This window comes from Grampus griseus, assembly GCF_964374135.1.
Source record: "Grampus griseus genome assembly, chromosome: 11".
Classification (NCBI taxonomy): Eukaryota; Metazoa; Chordata; class Mammalia; order Artiodactyla; family Delphinidae; genus Grampus; species Grampus griseus.
The window spans coordinates 9,033,736-9,045,742 of record NC_139005.1 but is presented as its reverse complement, the minus strand read 5'-3'; the positions used below and the strand labels follow the sequence as shown (position 1 = coordinate 9,045,742).

Sequence of the window (12,007 nt, the reverse complement as noted above, 5' to 3'; positions counted from 1 at the left end):
GTATGTTTGTCTTATGTTTTTTTCCTTCTGTGGTGTTAACAGATGATCAGTGTAAAGGAGGGGTGGATCTCACCTTTAGGATATCTGAAAGTTACAGTTTATTATCTGTTTTTAGCTCATACTCTGTGTACTTCTATAGGTACATGTATTGGACTGACTGGGGAGAAATCCCGAAAATTGAGCGAGCAGCTCTGGATGGTTCTGATCGAGTAGTGTTGGTTAACACTTCTCTTGGTTGGCCAAATGGTTTAGCCTTGGATTATGATGAAGGCAAAATATACTGGGGAGATGCCAAAACAGACAAAATTGAGGTTTGTTTCTTGCTTTTTCATTTTGAAACCAGTTTTGTAATCGTTTTTGAATTAATGGTAATTTGATGCAGATATTCTTGCATCTTCACTGGGGTGCCAGAGGTATTTTATTCAACCTTTAGGATTCTGGGGATTGTGTATTTTCTTCCATCTAACCATAAAATTTCTGAGTTACACTGGCATGAGAAATGGGTATTCATGTATCTCTAGTCTTAAAAGCTTATGTGAATGATTTTTCTCATTATGGGTAAAGCCACTGCCTGAATTTCCTAGGGGCAGTTTGCACAAACCAAATATTACATAAACTCTAGACTGAAAGAGCTGATAGTCGTTGTCAGGAAAACAAAGCCCATACATGCATATATACTTTCTGTTGGTGATGGTGTTGGGGCAGGTGGTGGCATATATTAACTATTAAGATGGTTACATGCAAATGGTTTTTAAATTGATTTATGAGCTGTGTGGGAGAAAAATTAATTAGCCAAAGCTTGGGGGAAATATTTTCCAAATGATAGAACTAAGGGCAATCAGAATAGAATTACGGTGGAAACAACCACCATATGTGAATATGTGACTATTTTATCACATTGTTTTGTGAAGAGCATATATCCTTGATAATTGATTGTGAAGTCTAACTTTACAACTTTGAATTGCTAGAGGTCTTGTGAATCACATACTTAAAGCGGAGTTTTGATCACAATATTTCTTTGGAAAACACATGACTTCTCATATAAGGAATAGCTTTGAATGGCTCTTCAAAGGCACAGCACACATCTCGCAATAGATAGATAATTTGGGCTCTGGAGCAGTTACTTTAGAAAGGTGATTCTTAGGAATGTCAGGAACTCTGAGGGAATAATGAGTTAAAGGGCCTTCCTTTAAGAATGGAATCTTGGAATAGAAAAAAGCCATTAGTATTCCACCAGGCTTAAATACTGAAAACCATCTTCAACTCTTGCAGCTGGTTTCCATTAATAGAAAATTATGCATAGACTTGACTATATAAATTTTCTCCCTGTTGTTAGTGTTTCACTGCCCCCACCCCCTTTAAATCCAAGTTAGGTTTGAATCTAGCAGCTGGAGTGCAGTGCTAATGAGACAAAGGTTACCAGTTCACTTTTCAGACAGGCTATTAGCTTCACTTGGGTAGGCTTGAGTACAAATCTCACAGCATTCCCATCCAGTTCACAAATGTGTATTGTTGATCAGCTGTGGACTATACATGAGTGTATAGGTATACTACTCTTAGAAAAATAGTTTAAGTCCATGTGTCCCAGAGGAATGTCTGCACATAAGGGAAGAGCGCATAATTTACATCACGGAAGAACACGTGATTTATTATTCTATAGGGATTTTAAAAATTCTGTATTTGATCTTTCTTAGCTTACTATGACTGACTGACTAGATTGTAAATAAAACATTTGTTTCTTTCTGGGAATTTTTCAAGTCTTAATTTCCCTACTGCAGATCACTTTTAGCACTTTAGATATAGAAATTCATTCAAAATCACAAATAGTTCAGGAGGGATTCAGGTAAAGAAATGGGAATTTATGGAGGTTCTGAATGACAGTGTTTAAGAATAAAAACGAATACACATTATATAACAATATCTAATATTCATTTTACAGGATTTATTTTCTTAGTTTGCAGGAAGTGCAGTAGGTCTTAAAATTAGTATTAGTTCTGGCCTTTTGAGCTGTGTATGTGTTTATAAGTGGTGTCATTTGCTTTCTCACCTCTTATTTCCTTCCTCCTTGACTTGTACCAGCATCCTTAAACTTACCTTTCAGATCTATTTCTCTTCTTCCAGGTTTACTGGAACACAGCTGCTATTTGTTGTTTGTCTCCCTTTTGACAGATTATTTGAGGTTAGTGATATATCTCCTTCCACCAAATTATATACACAATGACCTCCCCTCATTCTTTCCCCAGAGATTCTGATGAAGTTTCCCTAATTGAACATTCAGTGCTTTTGTAATTTTAATTACAATTACAATGTAAAAAAAAAAATTCTTTTTACAGACACATCTGGGAAATAAAGAGAGCAGACATTGTTATCTGTTACCCTCAAATTTACAATGATATGTAAAATTGCTGGTATATGGCAAACTAAGGAAAGAGCACAGCTCTCCATATTGCATAACGGAGGGAGAAAAACTGTTAGTTAGTTTCCCTCTCTGAGACTAGTAGTGATTATAGGAGCAACTGTAACCACCAGCTTTTTCATTTGGCTTTACTCAGTAGTAGGTCGACTAAAAGTTTTGGGAAGACACAGAATTTTAAAAATGCTTCTTTTTCTAGGATTACTTGCTAGCCTCTTGTTATGTATCAGCTGATCCTAGGTGCTGATCTGACCCTAGTCTAGGTCACATGCTCCTTGCTACTCCCCTTCTCTTAAGAAAGCTTCCCTGCTTTTGTCATGCCCAAGAATGAAAGGTACTTTTTCCTGGGACTATAAGAAAATATTAAATTATGGTTGTAGTGGCCTTCTCTTCTGGAAGACTTAGAGTTTACTTGGGATATATGTTTCCAGTACATTTGGGAAGAAAAGATAGGTATTTGATAAATTATGTAGCAGTGTAAGGCATAGTAAACTCTTGTGTTTTGAGTGGATCTTATGGGAAGAGCTTAAAATGTTCATTCGCTTATGCTCTCTGCTCCCTCAGTGGAGATTCCTTAGATCAGGTTCTCACTCACTTTTTTTGGTAAGTGGTGATGTAACCAGATGCTGGATATTGGGGAGCTGGGTCTGAGGATTGGGGAAACCAGAGAAAATTAATGGGGAGCTCTGGGTTTCAGACTCGGCTTCTGTTGTACAGAGTTGCAAGAAAGAATAAATAGGTTTACCTGAGGTCTATAACCAATTCCGCAGAGAGGGATGGTACATAGGGAATTGCTGATGATGTCACATTTTTTAAAAAAAAGACAGTCATCGTATTGGCTGGTGCTTTAATATAAGAATGTGTTTGTGAGGATATGTCTGATTTCCCTGCTTTTCAACTGATAGTGACCACTTAACTGTAGGTGTTATTTAAAAGGTACTTCCTGGTACTTGTTTACGTTTCTTCATTATGCTGAAATCATTTCATCACCTTTTACATACAAGCTTCTAGTTTACTTGTCTGCACTGGGGTCCCCTCTACTCCCCACCCAAGTGTTACTATAGTGTTCTGGGGCTTCCTGATAATAAATACTAAAGTATTAGCAGAAAGGATCATTTTCTTTTTTCTGGTTGGGGAACATCAAACAAGCCTTTATTTCGGGTTTATAAGACCCTGCAGTAGGCAGAAGCACATTGTGTCTTAACAGTATTCTCATTTTTCTCGGTCCGTTTTAACTGCCAGAAACATTGGTTGTACTGAGGGCCTGCAGTACTGCTTACCAATAGTGAAGACATATCATAGATAATTTATAAGTTTAAAACATTTTCAGTTAATGCGTTTTCAGTCGCTGGTTTTATTGAAAATAATAATATTGTCATAGCTGAAATTTTCTCACAGTTTACTTTCTCATTATATACTTTTTATTCATTTTTTTCCCCTTTTCATTTCTGAGCTTATGCTGACAAATGCAACAACACCTAGTGGTTGTAGGTGAAGAGAGAGATTTTTCTTGTTTACTTCAAGGACATGTAGAATTATTTCATACCTCTTTTATTGTAAATTTCCCTATTTTAGAGAACAGTGTCCATAGGTAGTTTTCTCCAAATCTAATTATACCTGGCACAATTTTGTTGGGAAACAGAAACAGAGATTATTATGCAGGGCTGTATTTTCCTCTCCTGACAACTTCCTCTGTTTAATCAGTACTCTTATAAAGAAATTTGTTTCCCAAGTATTCAGATTTTTTTAAAAGTAATTTCTTTGGCGTCTTTAGCCTGTGTATTGTGAAAGTCTGTTAAAACACACAAGGACCCATTTATGATGGTTTTTCTTAATGTTTTTTCTAAGATTAATTCCTCCTTAAGAAATTATAATAATATAATCATCTGTTGTTGAGATAAAGCTCTCCTGAGTGTATGACAAGTACCAACAAGTTCTTTCTTTTGAATCTTTGCCAGTTTATGTGTTTCTTAAAATTGATTTTACTTTTAGTTTTAGAGAAATGTTCAGGATAACTTAAATACCTGAATCTTTGCCCATTCCTACTACTTTACCACATTATATGTATGTATATATATGAATATATATTTTTCCCCACATCTTCTTGACATATAATAATGGAAGAATGATTTTGATAAATTCCGTTATTAGATTCCTCAGCTCAACAGAATACCTGGATTTGGAGACTGTATTCACTGAGTTGTAAGCATGGGCTATCATCTTGTTTCTGATTGGGGTGTATCTTATGATTATATCTATCTTTGAACTGCTATTTGAAGGTTACCTGTTGATGTACAATTCTAACAACATTATTTAACTTGTTATCATCTATAGCAGCCAGAGTAGTATATCGTCCAGTTGTATGTGCTGTCATCTCATTATCTCCTCTACTTTGTCTGGCTCTAAAAAAGTTATTGCACATATTTATAGTGAGAGAAACTTGCTTGATGATAGGTGTGATCATATTTTCCTGAACTGGCACAGCAAACCCTGGAGCCTCACCAAACAAGATGCAGTTGCCTCACGTTGGAGTTAGTATAATTTTATCTATGTAAATTAGGATAATCTGTTCATTTGGTACCTAGAAAGCACTTTAGTGACCAAGTTTGAACTTGCACTTGGATTATTTTTTAAATGTTCTGCTATTATACTTTTTCGCCTCATGTTTTAGTATAAAACCATTTAATATGTGGGGAGCTGTTTTTAGTTACAGTCATTATTTTAGAAGTACCTTCTTTATTCCTTTGGTTTTTGTACCCCTGAAGTAAGAGTCCTGATTTCAGTGTCCTACTTTCTTGAGAAGAGAGGTCATCCTCTTTACAGTTTATAACAGTGTGGGTTTTTTTTGTTGTTGTTTTTGTTCTTTTTTGCGGTACGCGGGCCTCTCACTGTTGTGGCCTCTCCTGTTGCGGAGCAAAGGCTCCGGACACGCAGGCTCAACGGCCATGGCTCACGGGCCCAGCCGCTCTGCAGCATGTGGGATCTTCCCGGACCGGGGCACGAACCTGTGTCCCCTGCATCGGCAGGCGGACTCTCAACCACTGTGCCAGCAGGGAAGCCCTAATGTTTAGTTTTTATCGAGGTAATCTCTAGATGTTTTGTTGAAACATTTTATAATATTGGACCCTGATCTAGTTCTTGTTTGATTTTGCCGTTTAACTCGGTGACTTTAGATAATTCACATAATCTCCGGTCTTTGTATTTTGGCCAGTGAGGTCATTTGAACCAGGTGATCTTTAGGTTCTTTCCAGTTATAACATTTTCTGATGTTTTTTATATTAACTGCATGTCATAGGTTAAGAACAAATTAAACACTTTGCTTGGGAGAGTTGCTAAAAGGGAATCTATATTGAAGATGACATGACTGTTTTCTTTTTTTCTTTAAATTTTTCCTTATTTACTGTGCCTTTAATTCCTATCACCTAAAGAAAACTTGCCTGTTGGGGGTTCAGTGTCTTTAGTAACTCAGTTTTAGTGACTTCCAGTAAGCTATTCATTTAGATTTTGCGTTGACCTGTATGCAGGCTACTCCATTATTAATATGCATGGTGGGTTTAAATAAATGTTTAAAGCCGTTGTTTGAAGCTTGCCAAACATGTAAATGTTAATGGAGTTCATGTAAAACATTATTTTTCAGGAGGTTATTTCCCTGTAGCTGGGAAACTATTATACTTTTAAAGGGGTCATAGAGATTTTATTTTTACTGTTTTTAGAAGGTTTGGAAAGGGTAAAAAGTAATATAATGGCAAGGACCACAGTTTTCGGGCTTCTTGGGAGGGAATTTGCAAAACACAGAGCAATGTTAACAATAACAAGTATTTTAACTTCTTGTTTCAACTTAATTTATCACCAGCTATTTAAGGATTCTATGTAATAGTCATTGCTGAAGTTATCCATAACGAGCAAAGGATTCTCCTTCAATTTTTTTTCCACTTTAAGTGTAGCTTACAATTTTAAAATGTTGAGAATGTTATAATGCAGGCCCTGTAATTTTTTTGTTGAACTCAATAGATTTCCTAAACTCTTCATTGTACTATGATTTGTTTTTTTGGTAGATTTGATCTGAAATAATAATCTGAGGGAAGGAGTTAGAATCCCTTTTATAGTGCTGAGATTTTCAACAGATTAGTATTTTGTTATTTCATTTATAATTTTGAGCTTCTGAGATCTGCCAGGCTTGTAGAGCTTGTAAGTAGGACTGAAATTAGAGGCTTTATGCTATTAATAAATAGACCCTGTTCAGTTTTTTGTTTTTGTTGATTGATTTTTTTACAGTTCCATAAGTTTTAATAAGTGCATAGAGTCATGTAGCCACCACCACAATTAAGATACAGAACATTTCCATCAATCACAAAAACTGCCTTGTGCTGCCCCTTTATTTTCAACTCCCCACACTCACTCTCTGGCAACCTCTGCACCTAGATTTGCATAAATGGAATCATACAGTATGTTACCTTGTAAGTATGGCTTCTTTCACTTAGCTTTAGACATTTAAAACGTTAAATGTTCATTTATTTTTGATTTTAGATTGATTTATGACTTGGTCTTTATGTCTGGTTGAGATTTATAACACTACTATTGTGTTTTAGTTACAGTGTTATTCTTAAAATATGGGGAAAAAATCCCAAACCCTTCTCTGCCACAATAGATTTCATTAGTCTATAGATAGTAAGCAAACAGAGTTTCATGGGTTTTCAAAGTGTTGTTGTCTTTGGGAAAAAAGCCATGTTCAGACGGTTTAGACATTATCAGATGATTTCTAGATAGTGTCATATACTTACACAAACATTTGTTCTTTCTATCCCAGGTTTCTCTTCCCAGAATTCAGCAGTGTTTGTTGCTTTTTGATTAGTTAGCTTCTTTAATTTGTCAAAGGTCATAGAACTTGCTGTTTATGAAGAAAACAATGGAATTCAAGTTTCCTGATTCCTAATACAGTACTTATTGTGTTGAGTTCTGCTGCCTCTTTTTTAGACTGTTCATTTTGAGATAATTTCAGACTTCAACAAAAAATTTGCAAGAGTAATAAAACTTTCACCCAGGTTCATTTTACATACTCATAGAATAGTGATCAACACCAGGAAATTAACACTGATACCATTTCCATTATTCCTGTTATATTAATTGGAATTCTCCCATAAGGAAGAGGTGTCCCCTTTCCTATTTATTCAATTATTCATATATATATGTATGCACATATATATGTGTATATATGAGCCAGTGGATGTTCAGTTTATTCTACAGGGTATATTTCATTATCATCATTATATCGTTGCAAAAATTGTTCCAGAATTGGCATTAGGATCACCTTCAAGGTGATTCTGTGTCCTTTTGACATGCCTCCGTCTTTTTTTTTTAACTGTGGTGAAAAACACATAACATAAAACCTACCATCTTAACCATTTTTAAGTGTACAGTGGTGCTAATTATATGCACATTGTTCTGCAAGATCTGTAGAACTTTTTCATCTTGCAAAATTTAATCTCCATTCCTTTTGAACAACTGCTTCCCCACCAGCCCCTGGCAACTGCCATTTCACTTTCTGTTGCTAAGAGTTTGATTACTTTAGATACCTCTTATAAGTGGAACCATGCAGTATTATGTTCTTGTGACTGGCTTTATTTCATTTAGCATATGTCCTCAGGGTTCATCCGAGTTGTGGTCTGTGACAGGTTTCCCGTCTTTTTTAAGGCTGAATAATATTCCATTGTAGTATATACCGTATTTTCTCTATCCATTCATCTGCTGATGGACATTTAAGTTGGTTCTGCCTCTTGGCTATTGTGAACACTGCTGCAGTGAACATGAGTGTGCAGATATCTCTTTGGGATCCTGTTTTCAGTTCTTTTGGGTGTGTACCAGAAGTAGGATTGCTGAATCAAATGGTCATTTAATTTTAATTTTGTAAGGAGCCCCTGTCATTTTTAAAATACTTTTTGGAACAACAGCATATTCCAGCTTTCTCTTACTTCCCATGCCAAGGAGCCATGGTTCTTTTTAATGAAGAATAGTATTTAAAAACCAGTATCTGGGCATAAGGCATGCTCATTGGTACTTGAGTAATTTGTCTTAATACTAAGATGTTAGAGTTGATTTTTTTTTTCCTACTAAGACTCCAAATATATGTTAGTTGTGCTTGAAAAGAATGAGAGGAAAGGGAGCATTTTTCCCTTGTTAATATGCTAATGTGTTTCCCTGAGGGTTTATTAAAGGCTCCAGGACAGTGGGTTTCTCACAAGTATCTCATGAAGCATTTGAGTATTGACTAAGGTGGTGTTGGTTTTCATCATAGTGATACCTTCAGCTGAAAATCTGTTCTCAATTTTATAGTTTTCCTGAGTAATTCATGTTTTAGAATGCTTTGGTCACAATAGCAATTCGTAGCTCTATCTGTAAAAGAGCATAGTAACTGCAAATGTTTAATATTCTAAGCACGACTCCTTGAAAAAATATTATGAAACTACCTAGTGCAAGTTTGATACTTTTTCTTTCCATATGAAAAATCACTTGTATTTACTCAGACATAATATGTCTTGAAGTAGGTTAAAGGCTTTAAATGCAGCACTGAATTTGCCGTTACTGCTCTCTTAAACAGGTGCGTGGCGTCCCTTTGCTTCCCCTACTGGATGCAAAGCATTTCTCTTTCCTTCTCACCCCAGTGAGATTCTGCGTGATTGAAATGTTATTTCCATCGATATAGTTTTCAAAAATGCCATTTCTATGAAATTATACTTTATAACCTATGAATTAGATGAATCAGCCCCCAACGATACCTATTTGTCTCACATATATATATATATATATATATATATATATATAAACTTTTACTTTACTACTTGTTTTGGATATTGGCTGGAACAGTATAAGAGGAATGGTTCATTTGCATTTCTTTTTTGGAACTTGATAGCATTCCCAGTTCATTTTATGAGGGGTGCCTGGTTGTCCTGTTGTCATCTATTTCTTGAACATGTCCAGTCAAGTGAATTTGCATAGCAGCAACTTTGGTAGTAGACTGGCTGCATTCCAGGATTTCATGGGTAATCCTGTCTTGGCATTTAATGGGCTGATGAAACTACTCAAAAAAACCGGATGTGATGTCTGCAGAAGGTTTGCTATTACCTCCTCTCTGTGAAGATAATGTTCTGGTTAACCCACATCTGTTTCCTGTTGTAGCCCGTATGCTCAGTGTGGTTTGCAATATTTGGAAATGCCTCAGAATGTTAAATCCATACCACAATGTGGTTGAAGCAGCTGAAACCACTGGAGACTCTGGTTCAGATTTGGAGGTAGATTTTAGAAGTGACAGAAGCCTAATTTCAGTTTAATTAAACCACTCTGAGGTAATATGGTGAAACACACCCTCAAGAAGATTTAATTAGTGTTGGCTCAGCTTTTAAAGCATAAGGGTTATCTTCTGGATTGGCCTAAAATGGTGCATTTGTTCTGGGTTCAGAATGTACAAGCAAGCTTTTACCAGGATTTGGGTGGTTATTTTAAACATAAAGGGGCTTAAAACTGTATTTACAAACCTAGTAACCTGTCCAAAACTGTTACTCCTTGGGTATGAGAAATGTAACAGTAATTTTCTTTGAGACAAAGCAACATGTTCTTGTTTCTCTATGTTGCTTCTGCCCAGTAGTAGAGAGAGATTGTGTGGCTGATAAAAGAGAAGCATTTAGGGCAGAAGCCAATTTTCTAAGAAGTGTCAACTCTGCAAAAGTAATGGAAGGAAACACATTTCAGAAAGTAATCAGTCTCGGTATAAAGGGAAATATGTAGTTCTTTAGAAGTAAAGTCTCACAATCAGATTTTGTTTAAGTTTTTGATCCCTTAATTTCTTCAGAGGATTCTCATAAATTGCCTCCTACATCATGTGAACAACAAAAATGATAACAGCATTTATTACTAACAACTATTATTATTCTTCGGATGCCCTTGGACTTTTTCCCTTATCTTTCCTCTCTTCATTTTTTTTTTTTAAATTATGGAAAATTTCAGACATGTAGTAAAGCAGAGTAAAGATACTCAGGAACTACCTGGCTTCAACCATTATCTGTCAATCTAGAATGCTCTTAAGGGGAGAGCCAAGGAGATGGCAGATAGGGATTCTCTTATTAATATAAATGTGATTTTAATACTTCTATTTTGATATAACTTAAAAGAAATGAAAGAATCAGGCCTTTGTCCTTACTCTTGCAAATCTCAGCTAGAACTTTGAAATGTAAACTTACAAATGTGATAAAAGATGAAAAAAGTAGAGTTTTATTCTTTTCATGAGAAATCATTTTTGAAGTAATTTTAACCCATATTAGAATTAAGTATAGCATAGCTGGGGAGGGAGGAAAGACGAAATGGAAGGCATTTGTTTGTGGCTTTACGGAGCCTGATGAGTCTAGGGCAACCCTGAAGGTGGCAGGTTTGAGGGGGGACAGGGGTCTAATCTAAAACAGGAGTAAATTAATTTTGTTGTGGGCTCTATAGTCACCACCATGAAATTCTAATACTGCGCAGTCCACTAGGGTAGCCAGTAACCACATATGGCTATGGAGCACCTATAATGTGGCTACTCTGAACTGAGATGCTTGAAGTGTGAAATGCATACTAAGAAGACCTAGTAAGAAAAAACATAAAATCTCGCTAATAAATTTTTAAAGAGTGGTTACATGTTGAAATAAAATATTTTGGATATATATGAATAGATTAAATATATTATCAAAATTACCTTTACCTATTTTTTAAAAAACTTTAAAAAAATCTGGCTCCTAGAAAATTTTAAGTTACACACATGACTCACATTTGTAACTTGTATTTCTTTTGGACAGCACTGTTCTAGACCCAACCCTGTTGTAAAAAGCTACTACAACAGTCAAGAATGGGAAGATAGGGAATTAAGGGAAGCAGTGTGGTTACAAACTTACATTTAAAGTATCTTAGCATATCTTAATTACATTGTTTAATTTGAAATAGATGTGATATATCTAGCTTTAGTGTGTACTTTATTTACTCTACTACCCCTCCCCCCAAAAAACCCCACAAAAAAACACTTTTAGTTTTTGCCTTTAAAGTGAGAGAACAAGGAATAGCTAGCTGGAAGGGACTAATACTCTAGTGTGCAAAGCTACAAAATCCTTAGCTGTGGCTTTTAGGGAACTATATTTGAGTTCTTGGACTCTGTGCTATTCTAAAGATCTTCTTAAGACCTTCATTATCATTTGTTGTTGATTTGCCAGATGTTGCTAAAAATTACCTTATCTTTTTAACATGTCCTTTGCTTGTTTTTCTTCTTCCTGAGACCCTTGCTTGCACTTAAAACAGCATTAACACTGATCCAAGCCCCAGTTTTGTCAGGGGACCAGAGTGAAGATCACCAAAGCATTCCTAACCTACAATCCTTTATGTGCAATTCTGAAATCCAAAAAGCTCTTGAAACCGAAAGTTATTTTTATTAATTCAGTTGGTAGAGAGTCTGGCTTGAGGGACTTCCCTGGCAATCCAGGCAGTGAGTGCGGGTTCCATCCCTGGTGGGGGAGCCCAAGAAAACCAAAACACAAAATGGAAGCAGTATTGTAACAAATTCAATAAAGACTTTAAAAA

The 12,007-nt window shown here is 35.8% G+C and overlaps 1 protein-coding gene across 1 annotated transcript in view; it reads left to right on the top strand.

Moving 5' to 3' along the window:
* The window catches only part of LRP6 (LDL receptor related protein 6), a 178,247-nt gene that overhangs the window by 108,797 nt on the left and 57,443 nt on the right, over positions 1 to 12,007 (top strand). Inside the window, exon 7 of the mRNA XM_082665597.1 lies at positions 140 to 311. Coding sequence (XP_082521723.1) covers positions 140 to 311 — 172 coding nt within the window. The remainder of the gene's footprint in view (positions 1 to 139; positions 312 to 12,007) is intronic.